The sequence below is a fragment of the Elephantulus edwardii genome, unplaced genomic scaffold, assembly GCF_000299155.1.
Source record: "Elephantulus edwardii isolate Elephantulus edwardi_28Jun2011 unplaced genomic scaffold, EleEdw1.0 scaffold00214, whole genome shotgun sequence".
NCBI classification, from domain to species: domain Eukaryota; kingdom Metazoa; phylum Chordata; class Mammalia; order Macroscelidea; family Macroscelididae; genus Elephantulus; species Elephantulus edwardii.
Window position 1 is genome coordinate 4,509,569 of NW_006399964.1, and position 20,900 is coordinate 4,530,468.

Genomic DNA, 20,900 nt, shown 5'->3' on the forward strand with positions numbered 1-20,900 from the left:
GGGCTCCTTAGAGGTGAGCGAGGATGGTGATATTTCATCTCTCATCCTATGATCTTGTTATCAGGAGGGATAACAAGTGGATAACAAGGGGAAAGTGGAGTGTCACTGAAGGAGAAGACTTTTGACGAGATAGGTGGATGCAGTGGTTGCAGCAATGTGCTTAGGCACAGACGAGCCCCTGAGAAGGGTGTAGGGAGTGTACAGGGTGTCGCTCTCCATGCGTAGGGTTGCTGTGCATTGGAGCTGACTTGCACGCAGCTAATAACAATAACATGCACCATGTGTTGTGCAAAATACTTGACATCCATTTGTTTATTTAATTCATTTTGGTTGAGGTAAGAACTCTTTAAAAAGTTTGGATTTTTAGGAGAAGGCAGCTGAGGCTGTCTTCAGCCCAGCTCTTACGTTTGGACTCTCTTCTTTAATACCCCTTGCCTATATTCTGTCCCCTCTAAGATACCTCAAGGAGACCGGTGACGTAGTGTGCTGCATGCTGGGCTGTTTACCACCAAAGGTCAGTGATCCAGAACCGCCACCTTCTCGATGGGTTCTCCTCTTGTTAAGATTGACAGTCTTGGAAACTTGCTGGAGAGTCTCCAGGAGTCAAAATAGACTCAGTGGCATTAAGTTTGGGTTTACTTTCTCTTGTGTCTCACGATTCTGCTCCCAGACAGAGTGACTTTTCAGTGGTTTTTGACTTGGGAGAGAATACTACTGCCACATAGGGTTTCCATAGCTAGAAAGTGGAGTGGCTGCTGGACTCAAACTGCTGACCTTGTGAACAGTGCTGCCAGAGCTTTTGTCTAATTGCTTCACCCTCCCTTGAATCCACCTCATCGCTCATGCAAGACAGTCTTCCAAAAATGTCTTCTTTCTGCTTATAACGATTTAGTAGCCAAAAGGCTCTTTGTGTTGTGAACCTGCTCTACTTTTGTCATCTCATACTATCTTCATGCTGTTCCTTTGCCCCATGTTGGATCTCCGAGATTTCCATTTCCTCTGTTCATTAACTCTTCTTTGCGGAAGATCTCAGAGGCAGAGGGAGGAGACTCTGCCTTCTTTAGACATGTTGCCGGAGACCCCAGAGATGGAGGAAGGGAACTCTCATATCACATGCATGCAAAATACTGCTGAAGATTATAAAAATAATCACGGCTAGAACAACCCATTGACAGGGAACTGCCAGAAGTCCAAGCTAGTTTTGGACGAGGCCATGGCACCAGGGCTATTGCAGATGTCAGATGGTTACTGACTGGAAGCGGAGAATACCTGAAGAATGTCCATTTGTGTTTTATTGACAATGCAAAGGCCTTTCACTGTGTATTACAGCAAACTATGGCTTACACTGAGAAGAATGGGAATCCCAAAACACTTAATTATACCTAGACCAAGAAGCTTTTGTCTGAACAGAGCAAGGGAACACTGTATGGTTTAAACTAAGGAAAGGTGTGTGTCGGGGTATCCTTTCTCTATACCTATTCAAAGGAAGCTCTCGTGGCCTAGTGGCAAGAGGCTGTGCTGCAATCCCGAAGGCACACAGTTTGAGATCACCAGCTCTTCCGCAGGAGAAAGATGGGCAGTCTCCTCCTGTGCAGTTAACTGCCTCTGAAACCCCCTAGAGGGTCAGCTATGGGTCAATTCTGACTCTTTGGTATAAAACAAGAACAACAACATCCCTGTTCAGTCTGTATACTAAGCAAATCATTTGAGAATCTGGACTCTGAAGAAGGATGTGGCATCAGGATCAGAGAGAAGATTCATCAACAACCTATGTTACGCGGATAACACAACCTTGTTTGCTGAAAATGAGGTCTTGAAACACTTGCTGCAGAAGATCAAAGACTTCACTATAAATTGCATTTCATCACTGAGAAGACAAAAATCCTCATCACTGTACCAGTAAGCAGCATTGTGATAGATGGACAAAAGATCGAAATTGTTAACAATTTCATCTTACTTGGATCCGCAGTCTCTACACCCTTGGTGCTAGTCGTTGGGAGGCACGCAGTTCAAATCCACCAGATGCTCTGCTGGAAAAGGAGGGACAATCTCCTCCTGTACCAGTCAGATCCGATTTGACGATACACGCACACAAAATAATAAAATTAAAAAAAAAGAGATGTATTACATTGGGCAGATCCTTTGCCATTGACTGCTTCAAATTATTGAGGTTCATGATACCAGTTTGAAGACTAAGGTGTGCCTGATTCAAGCTATGGTTTTCCAGCATCTCAGTGCTGGATAGTGAATAAGGATGATAGAAGAAGAATTGACACTTTGAACTGTAGCATTAGAGAAAAGTTCTTTGTATCCTATCAACTGCCAAAAGAACAAACAAATATGTCTTGGAGCAAGTGCAGCAAGATGGCAAAGCCTCATCTCACATACTTTGGGCATGTTGTCGGGAGAGGCTCATCTTTGGAGAGGGGCATCATGCTTCGAAAGGTGAGAGGTCAACAGCAAAGAGGAAAATCCTCAATGAGATGTCCCTACATGTAGTTCCCTTGGGGATGTGCTCTAAAGACAATAGAAACATCCTAGGGAGGTTTTTTGCTGTGCATTTGGAAACTTGAACTGACAGCTGACCGTCTGTCCTGATTTGGTACTGCCACCTCAAGATCCAAGCGCCGCTGCGTTGTGAGCCAATCTGCTGCCACCTTGTGAGGCCGTCGGTCGTTCATCAGCCCTGTGATCACATGGGTCAGCCAAACCCATCAGACTAATGCTGGATCTGCAGATTTGGTACTTGCTAGCCTTCACTACTGTATGCGCTATTTCCTTGACAGGTTGCTATTTCCATGGAGCATTGCAGAGAATTATGAATCACAAAACTCAAAGACAATAAGAGTGATGAGGGGAAGAGCAGTCATTTCTAATAGACATTTCACACGTCTTTAACTTCTGCCTCAGATTATATTCACAGTTCTGGGGCTTATGTTGTTATTGTGTGCCATCTAGTCAGCACCAATTCATAGCTGACCCTCCAGTGGGTTTTCAGAGGTTGCAAGTTGCACAGGAGGAGGCTGCCTGTCTTTCTCCTGCAGACCCATTGGTGGATTTGATCTGTGTGCCTTTGGGTTGACAGTACAGCTCCTTACCCCTAGGCCACTAGAGCTTCCTGTGGAGATTAATGTTTTCGTTGTTAGGTGCCTTCAAGTCAAGTACAACTTGAACAAGTCAAGTATGTGCCTCCATATCAAGTACGAGCTTGTGAACAACTGACTTGAACCCTGCTCTCTCCTGTGTAGTAAGTTGCAGTCTGGATCAGGAGCATCATCAGTCAGGACAGACTCTCCTCAGTGTGCCCACGGGCAGGCCGCTCTTGTCTGTCCTTGTAAGGCTAGTCAGCAAGCTCTCTCCTCTTCTCTGCCCTCAGTTCCAGGCCAGCCTCTGCCCCGTTTGGAGAAGTTTCAGAGAGCTCTTTCAGCTCTGCCACTTCAGTGTACTGATGGTCCCTAACTTCCCATTAGCCCAGGCCTGAAGACGCTTGACTGCCTTCATGCATTGGCAAATTGAGCTTCCTGAGAAATGGCCACCAGGTTTCCCCCCTAGTCAGTAAGTTTGCTCCAAAGGCACCCAGCATTCCCACTGATGATGGTCCAGGAACCCAAGCTGTCTCCTTGCTCTGTCACTTGGACCGTCTGTTTCGTCTGTCTTGCTTTCTGCTTTGTTACAGCTCACTGTCTCGGGTGTTGTACTCTGTTGGTTGAATGACTTTTCAGTGCAGGGATCTCCTCCCATGCAATTTACTGTTTCTGAAAAGCTGCTGGAGCGTCAATTATTGGTCAGTTCTAACTTGACAGAACATAACAACAGTGGGATTGCTGGATCAAGTGTTTCTAGTCTCAAATTTTTAAGGACGCATAAAACTGCTTTCTGTAATGGTTGCACTATTTTACATTCCTACTAGCACTGTATGAAAGTTCCAATCCCTCCACACTGTTGCCTGCTTTTGTTATTTGCTATCCTACTGAACTTTGCTCTTGTTGCTGGGATGAGATATTTCATTATTGTTCTAATTGTTCTAAAAACCAGTAGCTTGAGAAGACAAAATATTGTAGCAAAATGTAAAAATAACTAGAGTTAAAAAATAAAAATGGAAGAAAATGCATAGTGTTTCTTAAGCTGAAAGAACTGAAGAAGCTGAAAAGTCAAGCTTTGAGTTGTAATACTGAAGGATATTATTGGCAAACCTTGACTAACGTAGGAGTCATCAAAAGAAGATGGAAGGACAGAACAACTATGAGATGTCATCTCACCCCAGTAAGAATAGCAAAATATAACAGAGCAGCAAATAATAAATGCTGGTGAGGTTGTGGAGAAACTGGAACCCTTATTCGCTGTGGGTGGGAGTGTAAAATCGTGCAACCACTATGGAAGGTTGTAGGACACTTTATCAAAAAGTTGCAAATAGAAATATCATTTGACCTAGCAATTCCATTACTGGACATACACCCTGAAGAAACCATAACTGCCACCCAAGCATATATATGCACACCCATGTTTATCATGGCTTTGTTCACAATAGAAAAGAGTTGGAAACAACCTGTGGGCCCATCGACAAACGAATGGATAGAAAAGCTGTGGTATATCCACACAATGAAATACTATATGCAGCATTGAAAAACAAAAGCCTCATGAAATATTATACAAAATGGGTGACCCTGGAGGACATTATGCTGAATGAAATATCTCAGTCACAAAAGGACAAATATTGCATAGTGCCACTGTTGTAAAATAGGACTGACATTGGGGTTGAGGGAAGACTGAGAAAGAGGGAATAAATAATGTACAGTACATTGAAACAGATAAGGGAGAGAATTATTTAAAAGTGATATATGATTAGATAGTATTATCATGACAGGAGTCCAAAATGAACATTGCATAGTGGAGTGGACTTGGTCAGAGGGATTATATAACAATGAAAGAATTTTTCTTTTGCTTTTCAAAGAGAAGAGCGAACTGGGGATTGGGCAAGGAGAAAAAAGCAACAATGAATGAATGGAAATCCAAAGTCTCTGTAAATGTTCATTAAAATTAATAATAAAGAAAAACCCCAAAAAACTACATTAAGTATATTTTTTAAAATTTTATTTTAATAATTTTAAGGAACATTTACAGAGATTTTGGATTTCCATTCATTCCATTAAGAATATTTTTTAAAAAAAGAAGATGGAAGGAATACACAGAATCACTGTGACATTTCAGAAAGTAGCATATGATCAGTAACTAATGGCACTGAAGGAAGACATTCAAGCTACACTGAAGGCATTGGCCAAAAGTTGGGGTTGACATGTTTTAACAACCAAATGCAGCCCTGAACATGCTCACTAGTCTATGCAAAAGAGATTTGGAAGACAGCTGACTGGAGGAGATCCATATTTGTTCTCATTCCCCCCAAAAAGGAACAGAATGTGGAAGTTATCAAACAATATTATTGATATCACATATAAGTAAAATCTTGCAGAAGATAATAAAAAAAATGGATGGAACTGTTCATTGACATAGAATTGCCACATACTCCCAGCTGGCTTTAGAAGGGGTCATGACATAAGGAATATAATTGCTGATGTCAAATGGATCTTGACTGAAAGAGAATACCAGAAAGATGTTTACTTGTGTTTTATTGATTATGTAGAGGTATTTGACTTTGTGGATCATAACAAATTATGGATAACATTGAGAAGAATGGGAGGTCCAGAACACCTAATTTGGCCATAAAAAACCTGTACAAACACCAAGAAGCAGTTTTATGACAGAACAAGGGAATAAATACTTTATAGTGTACTATTAGGAAAGGTGTGTTTCAGATTACATTCTGTCTCTATGCGTACTCAACCTGTATACTAAGAAAATCATTCAAGAATCTAGACTTTATGTAGTAGTCAGGATTGGAGGAAGATTCGTCACCAGCCAGCATTACACAAAGACACAACCTTGGTTGCAGAAAGTAACTAGTACTTAAGCATTTTCTGCAGAAGATCAGACTGCAGTCTTCAACATGGATTCCATATCAAGATATAAAAATCCTCACCACTGGACCAATGAAGTTGTCAATGATTTCATTTTACTTGGATCTACAATCTACACCCATGGTATCAGCAGTTAGAAAATCCAAAGATGTGTTGCACTGGGGAAATCTGTTGTCAAAGACTTCTTCCAAGTGTTAAAGAGCAAGATGTACCTAGTCTAAGCCATGATATTTCCAACTCATTCCTGTCCATCTGTTGGAGAGATAAGAAGGCCAACAGGAAGAATCCATGCCTTTGAATTGTGGCATTAGAGCAGAGGACTGACTTTCCCAGGGACTTCCAAAGAACAAACAAGTCCTGTGGAAGTGCAACCAGGGTGCTCCTTAAAGGCAAGGATGGTGACACTACATCTCATGATTTGAGCATGTTGTCAGGAGGGACCAGTCCTCGGAGAAAGACATCCTACAGGAAAACATCAGAAAAGGGAGGAAGACGCTCAACAAGATCATACCAGAGTGTAAGGATGGCTTGGAATAGGGCAAAGCTGCAAGGCTCAGCTCTGAGGCCGTTGAGTTGACGTAGCTCAGGGCACCTAACCAGAACCACAGCTCATAAGGGGGATATGAGGGCCTGGCCCCTAAGGAGTTGGCTCCTAACCCCAGTGCCATATCTGTTTGTTGTGAATCCACCAGCAGTTCTGAGGGAGGAAGTTAAAGGCTTGGAGATCCAGTGGAGGCTCAAGTGTCCCAAAGATTTTGGCATGTTGTGCTTTCATTATCATTTATTTCAAGAATATTTTTAAATTTTTAATTTCTTCTGGCATTCTAATGGTGTAGCCAGTAGAGATTTATGATGCTAACTCAGAAGCCACTCCTCTTTGTTGGTTCAAATCCGCCACCAGCTGGGTATCTCCATTATGACTTACAGTCTCAGAAATCCAGCTCTGAGTTGATTCTGACTGAAGGGCGTTGAGAGAATAAGCAAGACCTTTCCCAGTAATGCTTAAGCAGGCTGTTATTTCACTTTCCCCCTTGATCTCTCTGCTGTGCATTTCTAATTTTATAGCATTGTGATCTTAGAAGGTGCTTTGTAGTATTTTGATGTTTTGTGAAATTTATTGAAGTCTGTTTTGGGACTAACATATGTTCTATTCTGGAAAATGTTCCATATACACTGGAAGAGAATATATATTGTGCTCTTGTTGGGTGGAATGTTCTGTATGTGTACAAGGTCCAGTTGCTTAAAGTTATTGCCTAGTTGTCCTGCATATTTGTTGAATTTCTTTTTGATCATTATTTCTTTCATCAAAAGTGTTATATTGAATTGTTCTACTATTGTTGTGGAGTTGTGCATTAATTAGTCTTAAAATCTGTTAAAATTTGATTTTTTATATATCGTTCTGCCTTGTTCAGTTGACCTATGCTCAATTGATCATTATATAATGCAATTCCTTGTCTCTTTAGGATGGTTTTTGTTTTGAAATCTGTCAAAAATTAATAATTCCTTTCCTGCCTCTTTTGATTGCTGTTTGCTTGATATATTTCCCCTCCTTTTGATGCTTAGTTTGTTGTTGTCTCTGTGTGTAAGGTGTGTCTCTTACAGACCAGACATTGACGGATCATGTTTTCTTATCCATTGAGCTGCTCTTTTCTCTTGACTGGTGCATTTAACTCCTTCACAGTCAGAATAATTATTGAATGGTCTCATTGCTGTCGTTTTGCTGTGCTCTTTGTGGTGTTGCTGATTTCTTTGTTCCAGCTACTTTTCTGTGCTGAGTTATTTTTATTTATGGCTTTTCTTATTATTTCTTTTATAGTTGTTTTGAGGTTTGAGGACAAGATCAAAGGTATACAGTATTCAATAAGGATTACATTGCAACTTCAGGAAAACAAAAATCTTCCTTACTGGGCCAGTAGGCAACATTGTGATAAATGGAGAAAAAAAAGATTGAAGTTGTCAAAGATTTCATCTTGCTTGTATTCACCATCAACCCCTTTGGTACCAGCAGTCAAGAAATCAGAAGACAAGTTGCTTTGGGAAAAGCTGTCAAGGACCTCTCCAAAGTGAGAAGAGCAGAGAAGTCAGTTTAAAGACTAATATGCATCTGACCCAGGCTATGGTCATTTGAGTTACTTCCTATGCATCTGAAAGTTGAACAGTGAATAAAGATGACAGCAGAAGAATTGATGCCTTTGAACTGGGGTGTTGTAGAAGAGCATTGAATATCTTATAGACTGGCAAAAGAACAAACAAATCTCTTGGATAAGGATGCTCCTTAAAGTCAATGATGGTGAAACTTAGTCTCATATATGAAGGAGAGGAAGACCCTTAACTAGATGAATTGACCCAGTGACTGTAATTATGGGCTCAAGCATAATTGAGCTTGAGATGTGAGGATGGCACAGGATAGGGCTTCAGATCTGTAGTTGATAGAGTCACTGCTGTGGTCAATTCAATTGCTTCCTAGTGTAAGATTGCTTTGATACATGCCATTGAGTCAGAATTGACCCTTTAGCTGATACTCCAGCAGGATTTCAGAGACAGCAAATTGCACGGGAGGATATTGCCTGTGTTTCTCCTGTGGAACAGCTGTTAGATTCAAACTGCATGCCTTTGGGTTGGCAGCAGAGCCATCATCACTAGGCCACCAGAGCTCCCTGGGGCATTGCTTCCAAGTATACTTGAGCCTTTTTTGGTAAACTGTTCTATTTCCCTTTCTCCTGACTGTACTGTCATTTAACTTCATTGGGGTCAGAAAGGCTAAGGATCAGATCTGTTGTTCATAGGATTGCTGTGAGTCATACTTGACGATACGATACTTAACAAAATACTAGTCTTTGGATCTTTTGCATTTTCTGTTACCAATTTTCCATTAGCACATCTGCTCTTTGCTTCTGTAAATGTCAGTGCCCTTTCTCATTACCTTCAATAACACCAGAACACTTTGGAGGAGAACCCCAGATTCCTTCTTTTTCTGATATTTTTAATTTTTTTTCTCTTTCTCAGAATTTCAATAAGACTCTCAAATATCTCTTTCCATTTCTTCCATACATATATGTAATGAAGTAATGTGTGTGTGTGTGTGTATATATTGAATTATTTACTGATTATTTCTAATTGCATATCCCACAATCATTTCAAATACATTGTGGTTGTTGCTTTGTGCCATCTAGTCGCTTGCAACTCATAGCGACCCTGTGTACAAGAGCCCTAAACCCTGCTCTGTCCTGTGCCAACCTCACTATCTCTGACCCCTTTACTCCCACCTCTCCAATCACAGAATTGATCAGTCTCATCGAGGGTCTTCCGCTCCTGCTCTGTAACAACACTCTCCCAAACGTGATGTCCCTCTTATATGTTAACTACTAAAACTAAATTAATCCAGTTTTATCCTCAAACCAAGCTCTATTTCTCTCAGCTTTGATTATAAAAGAATGGAATTGTTGATTAATCATTATTTATTTATCAAATAAATTATTGATTTATTTCTTTTTTCATTGTAGGCTCCTCAGCAAAAGCTCTTGTCAGTTTAAAAGGTAAGAATTACAGTGTTTTGGGGGTGGTATGAACTAGAAATTTCTTTTACTAGTTTGAAGGTAGTGTTCCTTTTTTTCTCTAAGTTATAAGGCACTTTAGATTTTACATATTGTGTTCACTGGTACTAACTTTAAATTTATATACTATTATATAAAAATAAGTCCTCAGTTGTTAGACATTTTTAAGGAAAAAATCCCCTTGAAATTCTTGATTGGTGAACTTTCTAATTAAGCATTACAGACTTGTTATATAGATTTAAAGCCTTTATTAAACAACTATACTGAAATGTATGTTTATGTAAATTTTTTAAAAAATAATGTTTGTTTGTTTATTTAATTTGTGTACCGTCAAATTGGATCTGACTGGTACAGGAGGCGATTGTTCTGCCTTCTTCAGCAGAGCATCTGGTGGATTTGAACTGCGCACCTCTGGGATTTCAGTGCAGTCTCCTGCCACTAGGCCACCAGAACTCGCCATAAATTTGTTTTTGAGAATTTAATCTCCTAAGTAATAATGGAAAGCCTCTGATGGCCTAATGGTAAGGAATTTCACTGTCCACACAAAGGCGCGTGGTTCAAATCTGCCAACTGCTCCATAGCGGAAAGATGGACAGTCAACTCTTATGAGATTTACTGCCTCTGAACACCCACTGAAGGCTCAACGATGAGTTGCCCCAACTTGACAGCATACAATAAGAAGTAATAATGAGACTCCTGGAATGAGAGTACTTTTCTCTACTTGCGAAAGAGTGTAGACATGCTTTTTGGACTTGCTGTTTCCCCCTGTAGATATAGTAAAGCACACCCTGATACAGTTTGTATGTAAATTTGCCTCTTGAGTTAAGTAAACTCATATCAAACTAGAGATTCTCAATGGTTCATTAGTACTGTGTACTGTGCTGTGCTTTAAGTTGATTTCTTAAATTGAGAATTTTACTCTTCCAGAATGCCTAGAATTAATCCCATCCTGCCTCTTTTTATTCTTCATAAAAAATAGATATTAAAAAAATTATTCACATGGAAGTTGGAATCCACTAGGGAGTATGTAACAGCCCACTTGCCGAATTAAAAAAAAAAATTAAAATATTCTGGTTTTTACAAATGTTAAATCTGTTTATGTTTTAAAAATATAATTTTTATAAAAGTGTTCAAGTAATAGACATTTCTTTATGGAAAAATTAGAAAATGGTAATGAGGAAATATAACAACAAAAATACCCTCCAAACCCGATACCATTGACTTGGTTCTGACTGGTAGTGACCATGTGCCAGCGATTTACCTGTAACTCATAACGACCCTATATACAACAGCCCTAAATCCAGCTCTATACCTTGCCAATCGTGTTGTCTCCAGCATGCCTATCCCCATTACCCCAGTGATGGAATCAGTCCATCTCATCAAGGGTCTTCCTCTCCTGCACTATCCCTCTACTCTCTCAAACATGGCATCCCTCTCCAAGGACCGATCGCTCCTTGCAACATGTCCAAAGTATGTCAGACGAAGCTTCTGAATCCTTGCCTCCAAGAAGCTGCCTGGCTTCACCCTCTCTAAAACAAACCTGTTTGTTCTCCTAGCAGTCCATGGTATATTCAATACTCTTCTTATGCACCACAACTCAAAGGCATCAGCTCTCCTTCTGTCATTGCAGGTCATAGGTCAGAAAACTATTCCATCCAGTTCCCAAGGCTGTCAGTCTAATGGAAGCAGGATGTCACATCCTGCTGCCTTATCTTATTCTATGGAGGGGCTGGTTTCAGTTAGCAGACAAGTATTTGTACCACCAGGACTTCCTAAGTAAATAAAGAATAAAAGTGACTTTTTACTGCATGTATGTACATCCTGTGTTTTCTGTGTATTATTGTTGTTGTTGTTATTAGGTGCTGTTGAATCAACTATGACTCGTAGTGACCCGAAGAACAATGGATCTGAACCCTGTCCTATCCTGTGCCATCCTGACCATCTCTAACATACTTGAGCCCACCATTACGGCCACTGTCAATACATCTTCCCCTTCTTTGCTGACCCACCACCTTTCCCAGCATGATGGACTTTCCCAAGGACTAGCCCCTCCTAAGCTAAAGCTAAGGAACATGAAAGCAAATCCATGGGAACCAAAATATGAGCTTGAGTGTATCACACCTGAATTTCAGAACAATCTCAGGAACAGGTTTGAGACCTTGAACACCAATGAGCGAAGACCAGATGAGTTGTAGGAGGATATCAAGAGTATCATCCAGGAAGAGTGCAAAAGGTCAGTACAGACATGGAGGAGAAAAAAAGACCAAAATGAATGTCAGAAGAGACTGTGAATATTGCACTAGAGTGCCACAAAGCCAAAGCAGAGGGAAGAATTCAAGATATTAAAGAGCTGAACAGAAGATTTCAAAAGGCAGCGCAGGAAGACAGAGTAAAATATTACAATGGAATGTGCAAGGAGTTGGAGTCAGAAAATCAAAAAGACTAAAAAAAAAAAAAAAAGAAAATCAAAAAGACTGAACTCGCTCAACATTTCTTGAGCTCAAGGAACTGAAGAACAAATTCAAACTTAAGGATGCTTTGGGCAGAATATTAAATAACCCGGGAAGTAGTAAAAGAAGGTGGAAAGAATATACAGAGTCCCTGTACCAAAAGGAATTGGCAGACACAGAAGAATTTCATCAAACAACATATGAGCAAGAGCCTATGGTGATGAAGGAAGAAGTTCAAGCTGCTTTGAAGGAATTGGCAAAAAATAAGGCCCCAGCAATATGTGGTATATCAGTTGGTATTTCAGCTGACAGACGCTGCCCTAGATGTCCTTACCAAGCTGTGCCAAGAAATCTAGAGGACAACCACTTGCCAACTGACTGGAAGAGATCTATATTTGTTTCCATCCCAAAGAAAGGTGACCCAACAAAAGGTGGAAATTATCGAACAATAGCATTGATATCACATGCAAGCAAGATTCTGCTGAAGATTATCCAAAAATGACTGGAACAGCACATCAGCAGAGAACTGCCAGAAGTGCAGGCTGGGCTTAGAAGGGGTCATGGTACTAGGGATATTGTAGCTAATGTTAGAGTAATCTTGGCTGAAAGAAGGGAGTACCAGAGGGATGTCTGTCTGTTGTTTCATTGATTATGCAAAGGCATTTGACTTTGTGGATCATAATAAACTGTGGCTGGCTCTGAGAAGAATGGGAATCCCAGAACACTTGATTGTGCTAATGCAAAATCTATACTTGGACCAGGAGGCAGTCATCAGAACAGAGCAAGGAAACACTGCACCGTTCAAAATTGGGAAGGGTGTATGCCAGGGATGTATCCTATCTCCATACCTTTTCCATCTTTATGCAGAACAGATTATCCATAGGCTTGGCTCTATGAGGAGAAATGTGGCATCAGGATTGGAGGAAGACTCATCAGCAGTCTGCATTATGCAGATGACACAACCCTGCTTGCTGAAACTGAAGAGGACCTGAAGTGCTTGATGCAGAAGGTCAAGGACTACAGCCTTCACTGTGGATTGAGGCTCAGTATCAAGAAGAGAAAGATTCTCACCACTCGGCCAATTGGCAGCTTCAGGATGGATAGTGAAGAGATTGAGATTGTTAACAGCTTTCGTTTGCTTGGCTCCGCAGTTGACACTCTTGGCACCAGCAGCCGGGAATTTAAAAGACATATTGCAATGGGACAGTCTGCTGTTAGTGACCTCTTCAGAGTACTGAAGAGCAATGGTGTCATTCTGGAGACTAAGGTGCACTTGAAACAGTGTTTGCTATTACTTGTTATGCGTCAGAGAGCTGGACAATGACTAGGGATGATAGAAGAATTGATGCCTTTGAGCTGTGGTGGTGGAGAAGAATATTGAATATACCATGGACTGGTAAGAAAACAAACAGGTTCATCCTGAAGAGGGTTAAACACAGCTGCTTCTTAGAGGCAAGGATTCTGAGGCTTCGTCTGGCATACTATGGATATGTTGCAAGGAGGGACATCATGCTTGGGAGGGTGGAAGGACAGCAGGAGAGAAAGACCCTCCAGGAAGTGGATTGATTCAGTGACTGGAGTAATGGGGTGGGAGTATCAGAGACAGTGAGGACAGGACAGAGCAGGTTTTAGGGCTGTTGTACATGGGTCACTATGGGTCTCAGGCACATAACAACAATGACAAATAAGCCCCTCCTAACACCTTGCCTGAGGCTATTTGAGAGGAAGTTCACTGTTCTGACCTCCAAGGAACCTGCACCTTTTCCATGACATTGTTTGCTTGTTCTTTTGACAGTCCATGGAATATTCAGCACTCTTCCCCAGCACTACAACTCAAAGGCATCACTTCTTCTGTCTTCTTTATTCATTGTCCTACTCTCGGCTCCATAGCAAGTAATTGAAAAGATGTTTTGGATCAGGGGCACCTTAGTCTTTTTTTAAAAAATTTTCTATTTTTATTATTTTGTGTGTGTGTGTGTATACCGTCATATTGAATCTGACTGGTACAGGAGGAGACAGTCCCTTCTTCTCCAGCAGAGCATCTGTTGGATTTGACCGCATACCTTTTGGATTGCAGTGCAGCTTCTTGCCAGTAGGCCACCAGCACCTTAGTCTTTTAACTGACATCATTGTTTTTCAGCACTTCCGAGAGGTCCCTGACAGCAGACTTTCCTCATCTTTGTTTTATTGAGTACATTTCTAAACATTTTCTAGTTGGCATTTAACTAGTATTGCACATAGGAAGCCCTGGTGACCTAGTAGTAAGGAGCTACTTTCAACTCGAAGGGATGCAGTTCAAATCCATCTGCTACTTTGTACGAGAAAGATGAGCATTCTCCTCATGTGATTTACTACCTCTAAACACTCACTCTGACTCGACAGCATACAACAACAGAGTTGCATATACCTTTGAAGATGTTTTTGAGTTAAGGAAAACAAATACACTAGTTGTGTTTCTCTTAGAATTTCATGTTATTTTTGTGAAAAAACATTTAGAAATATGCTTTGAATTTAAGGTTACAAAGCTTTTTTCAATGCTTTCAATCAGAATTGTACTAAAAATGTGTGGCATGTTTTTGAAAAACTGGAACAGCACATCAGAGAACTGCCAGAAGTCCAGGCTGGGTTTAGAAGGGGTTGTGGTACTAGGGATATTGTAGCTGATGTTAGATAGATCTTAGCTGAAAGCAGGGAGTACCAGAGGAATGTTTATCTGTGTTTCACTAACTATGCAAAGGTGTTTGACTGTGTGGATCACAACAAACTGTGGCTGACTCTGAGAAGAATGAGAATACCAGATCACTTGATTGTGCTAATGAGAAACCTATACTTGGACCAAGAGGCAGTCGTCAGAACAGAGCAAGGAAACACTGCATGGTTCAAAATTGGGAAAGGCATACGCCAGGGATGTGTCCTATCTCCATACCTTTTCAACCTGTATGCAGAACAGATTATCCAAGAGGCTGGGCTCTATGAAGAGAAGTGTGGTATCAGGATTGGTGGAAGATCTATTAACAATCAGCATGCATTATGCAGATGACACAACCCTGCTTGCTGCAACTGAGGAGGACCTGAAATGCTTGCTGCAGAGGGTCAAGGACCACAGCCTTCAGTGTGGATTGAAGCTCAATGTCAAGAAGACAAAGATTCTCACCACTGGACCAATTGGCAGCATCAGGATGGATGGTGAAGAGATTGAGATTGTTAACAACTTGAGTCTGCTTGGCTCCACAGTCAACACTCTTGGCACCAGTAGCCAGGAAATAAAAAAACATACTGCGATGGAAAAGTCTGCTGTTAGGGACCTCTCCAGGGTACTGAAGTGCAGTGGTGTCACTCTGGAGACTAAGGTGCATCTGGTACAGGCCATGGTCTTTGCAGTCACTTGTTATGCATCAGAGAGTTGGACAATGACTAAGGAGGATAGAAGGAGAATTGATGCCTTTGAGCTGTGCTGCTGGAGAAGAGTATTGAATGTACCTTGGACTGCCAAGAAAACAAACAGATTGATCCTGCAGAGGGTTAAACCAGGCTGCTCCTTGGAGGCAAGGATTCTGAGGCTTCGTCTGACACATACTTTGGACATGTTGTAAGGAGGGAGAGGTCCTTGGAGAGGAACATCATGCTTGGGAGGGTGGAGGGACGGCGCAGAAGGGGAAGACCATCTATGAGGTGGATTGATTCAGTGACTGGGGTAATTGGAATGGTGTGTCAGAGGCAGTGAGATTGGCACAGGACAGAGCAGGGTTTAGGGTCGCTATGAGTCGCTTGACGGCACATAACATAACAGAATGAAGGAACTACTAAAAAGCAAAAGGAAAGCGGCCACAGGTTTTTATGTATGAAAATTTGATGCTTTCTCATTGAATTGCCTTATCAGAATATTTGGACAGTTTGATTTAAAAGAGATTTTTTTTTACTTTTAATAAACTAAAATTGTTCCAGTATACTTTTATACTGATGAATATTTGAGATTATGACTGTTATTAAAGAGATAGTATTCATTGTATGAAATGCATTGGATTAAATTTAAGTTGTATTAATAGTTACTATTCATTACAGAGGGAAGCTTATCAAATACATGGAATGAAAAGTATAATTCTTTACAGAAAACACCTGTTTGGAAAGGCAGGAACACAGGCTCTGCTGTAGAAATGGTAAAGTATTAGTTTTTTATAATAATTATAACCATTTTTTATAAGTTTATGTATTTATGTTATTTAATTATAGCTAGTACTGTCATATACTAGTTTTTATTGCACAGTGAAAATTTTTCAAAGTTTTATCCTAACTGCTAGTATTTGAGTCCTTAAATGCTAATGAGCAGTATTTGGCAATATTTAAATAAATAATCTGTAAACACTGGTAATCTGGTCATCATTAACTATTTGTTAAGTAATTGTGTTTCTTGAAATAAAAAAAAACAAACCCAACCTGAAACAAAACCAGTAACCCAAAAGTATGCTTTTATTAAATATGTAAAAAATGTTAAAGTTTAAAAATCTTAAGTAGGTCAAGGGTAAATACATTTAGGGGTGGGAAGTAGAGGTGATTAGTATATCATTTTCATGACCCATTTTTTTTTTTCAGTATTATTTACAAATCTTTTAATAGGTGACTTAAAATATTTGACAGTTGAGTTCTCATCTCTTTTTCTATATTGAGTTTGTTGTGATAATGACCCACGATTTTGAGACCTCCTTTCCCCTGCGCAGACACGTCATAACTGTTGTAATAGGAATAGTCTGAGGCATTTGGGGTCATTCAGAAAGCAAACCTGGAGCTGGAATGTACAATCATAGAGAGTTGAGAGGTTTGAGAAGGGAGGCTGAGAGGAGCAGAGGTTAATGATGGATGCATGGAGTAAAACGAAAGGGAGGGGACAGCCATGAGATGTTGTAATAAATGACATTGATCTGTTGAAAGAGTGTTAAAAACTCCCCCAAACATAGGGGAGCTCTGGTGGCCTAGTGGCAAGAAGCTGCAACTACAATCCCAGAGGCTCACGGTTCCAATCCACCAGATGCTCTGCCGGGAAAAGCAGGGACAATCTCCTCCTGTACCAGTCAGATCTGATTTGACGGTACACTCACACAAAATAAAAAAAAAAAAACCAACTCCCCCAAACAGTAGCAGGCTCTACGCCTTGACACTGAGCCTGTGAAGTGAGGAACTTTCTTTGTTCTCGGATTTCCCTGAGTCATTGCCTTCCTCCTCTCTGTGCATCATCCTGGGAGAGAACAGGATAGAAAGAACATGGAGTGTCAGAACTCTTGATTTAATTCCAAGGGTCTATACTTCCAGCCTTCTTTCCAGGTGGATTGTGTCTGTCTGAAGCTGTTTCATACCTATCCACCCTTCAGATGAACATAAAGCTCTGTCTTGAGTGGTGGGAAGGAATTTGAGAAAGGATATGAATTTATTTAGTGTATTATTTTAATTGTTCCACTCTGTTAATGAAACCTCTGGACCTAGTGTGGACTGGATTTTTCATGCTAAATCTTAAATCTCTCATGTCCTTGTACTTTGATATTCTAAAGGAGAGTGTTGGCAACATATATTTACAAATAAAAATCTTACTATTTGTTTTTCTGTACACTTACTGTTTGATTCTCAAATGGAAACTAAGTTGATACTTTTTTACAGTAGAACTTGTAGTCTATATACTTAGTTATATTGTTGTAGAATAATGTATCTTTTCCCTAGCCCAGCCCTACTCAGATGTGTTATGTAACCTAGACTCCAGTGTTATATGAAGTGGACATTCCTGAAATTATTTTTCCATCATTCAGGAGAACTCGGACACTAGGGAAACCTGGCTCTCGTGTTAATATTGAAACAAATTACATACAGAAGCATCTCACAGCTTTATAAATCTGAGATTATTTAAATTTGGCACTTCATGCTTTGTGTTACTCATACTTTGTCCTTTCACACGCTCATAATTCAGAGTTAGCTATATCTTCGACATAGAATTTGATTTTGGAATGGAAAAGGGGTATGCTCAGCCTTTTAACTAAATGAGAACATTTTTATCATAGCCTTTTAGAAATTCAAAACGAAGTCGCCTCTTTTCTGATGAAGATGACAGACAAATCAATACAAGGTCCCCCAAGAGAAACCAGAGGGCCACAGTGGTCCCACAGGTAGGTGGGTGCAAGGAAGTGATTATGCAGCCCTGCAGCATGATAGACATTAGGTTTGTTATTTATTCTATTTTGAGTAACAAGGTCTTTTTGTTTAAATCAGTAGGACATAATTTTATTGGCTGAATTTCAGCCTGAGTGGAAACCAGTCCTAAAATCCTTTTCTGTTAAATATAGGGATAGTGAATGTTAAGTAAATGCAATATGGAATAATTTAGAGTTTTGCATGGAAATAAGAGAACTGAATATGTACTTTATTACCGATAGATGTATATAGAAGACTTTCCTTAATCAAAAGATGAACATTTATAGCACAAAATTGTATCTCCTTCCCCCCCCCCCCCTTTTGGCATCCTTTAAAAAAAAATCATAGCAGACATATAAGAACCAAAAGAAAAAAAGTCAGAGAAGAAAATTCTGATTTCAAGAATCTGGTGATATTTCTCCAGTCAAATGTGCAGTTTCTTTCTTTCTTTTTTTAAAACATATATTTCCTTATTTATTTTGTTTTGGGGAGGGAGTGGGGACAGGTCCCTGCAAGACCCCTTCCCCATCCAGAGGGGAGGAGGGTTCAGGATGCCATAATACATGGAGGGACTGGAGCATCTACAAGGAGGGGAGAGACACAGGCCTAACGACAGCTGTGGGGAAGAGGCCCCACAGGCCCGCAGCCTCCAGGCTGGGCTCGGGGGGCCCACCTACTCTAGCTCAAGTGGGAGGGAGAGAGGAACTGCAGGGGCTTAGGGACAGGACAGCAGCAAGAGGCAGGCCCCAACGACAAAGGGCCTCCCTGACAGCCGGACTTAGTTGTACATTCATGTGTGAGGTGAACCCTTTGGTGGGGGAGCTGTGGGTATGCAGAGTTCTGGCTTGCCCCAGCCCCTGAAGACAGCCAGGCCACCCCCACTGCTGGGTCTGAGTCTAGGAAAAGGGTTGCTGGCTCAGCCCAGCCAGCTTGGGTTTTTGGAGAGTCTGTGGATTGACACTGGTTCAGATGTACAGTTTCTGATATTATTACCTGTTCTCACTTTGACTGTATTTTGTGTTATAAAGCAAGATTTTCCAATAGAATAATAGATCATCACAGAGTAAGTTTTCTCTGCCAAGAACTTTATTTTGAATAAAGATGTTTTTAGCAGTTTATCCTGCAAAAAACCTGAAAAATTCTTGCAAAAAAATTCTTTTTTGTGGTATTTTTTTTTTAAAATAAAAATGTATATTGAACTTTAAAAAAAAAAATCAAGCCATCCAAATTATCTAAAGTACAGTTTAAAAAACTTGACCTGATTGAAACTATATACCAGCATGCATTGTTGAGCACTGTTGGTGTTGGATGTAAGATGGTATGAAAACGTGAAATAGTTTTGCCTCAAGGAGCTCTGGTGGCATGTTGAGTCACATGCGACAACTGCTAATCACAGGTCAGTTGTTCAAATCTGCCAGCTGCTCTGTGGGACGAACTTGGGCCATGTCCTCCCATAAAGCTTAACTGCCTCAGAGACCTAATGGGCGGCTGCTGTGAGATGGAACTGACTCGACAGCAGAGTGTATTTGAATTTTAGAAAGGGTATGTTAGCATAGTCTGATAACTTGGATTAGATTTTTTTAAATTCCAGATGTCTGAATTTTTCTAAAGTTCTTTTTCCCACTTCTGCATTCTTTGTATGAAAATATTTGACCAATAAAAAAAGCAATAAAAGTACAGTTGTTACGTGCCTTCAAGTTGGAACCAAATCATAGCTGGCCAGAGAGTGAATCGGGGGGAAGAGGTTGCCCAGCCTTTTCCTGCAGTGTGCCTTTAAAAGGATTGCAGTGCAGCTTCTTACTCTTAGGCCACCAGAACTCCCTATTCGTACAGTTGTTCTTAGATACCATCAAGTCAAGTATGACTCCTAGTTACCCTGTGAACAACAGTCCTATCCTGAACAGTGCTATCCTGAACCCTGTCCTATCCTGTGCTGTCCTCCTCATCTCATCTATACTGCACCCCATTGCTGCAGTCACTGTGTCAGTCCATCTCAGGGGGGCCTTCCTCTCTTTCACTGACCCTCCACCCTTCTAAGCATGGTATTGTTTTCTAAGTAGGCACCTATAATATAATACTATCCACCTCGTTCACCAGTTTACATTGTCCTGTGCTTGTCTCTCTGTTAGTACATGTATGTTTGTATGGACTTTAAAAAAAAATTATTTATGTTGCCATTTGCATGCTTCTTCACTACCAAATATTTCACAGTTCATCCTCTTAGGACATTATCCTGCTTACCCTTTAATACTAACCAAATTGTCACAGCTAAGAAAATGAACAATAATTTCCTAATAATTTCTCATTTAGTCCATGCCCACACTTTCTGCAGTTGCACTCAATTTTTTTTTAAATGTATTATTCATTTCAATGAACATTTACAGAGACTTTGGATTTCCATTCATTCATTGTTGCACATTTCTCCCCTCCCAACTCTCCCCCCTAGTACACTACCCTCTTGGAAAAGTAAAAGAAAGATTCTTTCATTGTTTTACAAACCCTCCCCCCAGGTCCACTCTACTATGCAGCCTTCACTCTGGACTCCTGTCATGACAAAAACACCTAATCACATATCCCTTTTAAACAGTTTTCCCTTTCATCTGTTTCAATGCAGTATACATTATTGAACCCATCTTTCTCAGTCTCCCCCCAACCCTGAGGTCAGTCCTGTTTTACAACAGTGGCATCATGCAGTATTTGTCATTTTGTGACTGAGATACTTCACTCAGCATAATGTCCTCCAGGGTCACCCA

At 40.5% G+C, this 20,900-nt stretch overlaps 1 protein-coding gene across 2 annotated transcripts in view; it reads left to right on the forward strand.

The window, feature by feature from the left end:
- Nucleotides 1-20,900, forward strand: part of LIN9 (lin-9 homolog (C. elegans)) — a 70,657-nt gene that overhangs the window by 3,103 nt on the left and 46,654 nt on the right. The window contains exons 2-4 of one of the 2 annotated variants that reach the window (XM_006897751.1): nt 9,476-9,508; nt 16,039-16,133; nt 18,018-18,122. In XM_006897751.1, the coding sequence (XP_006897813.1) occupies nt 9,476-9,508; nt 16,039-16,133; nt 18,018-18,122 (233 nt within the window). The remainder of the gene's footprint in view (nt 1-9,475; nt 9,509-16,038; nt 16,134-18,017; nt 18,123-20,900) is intronic. The other variant, XM_006897752.1, reaches the window with a different exon arrangement.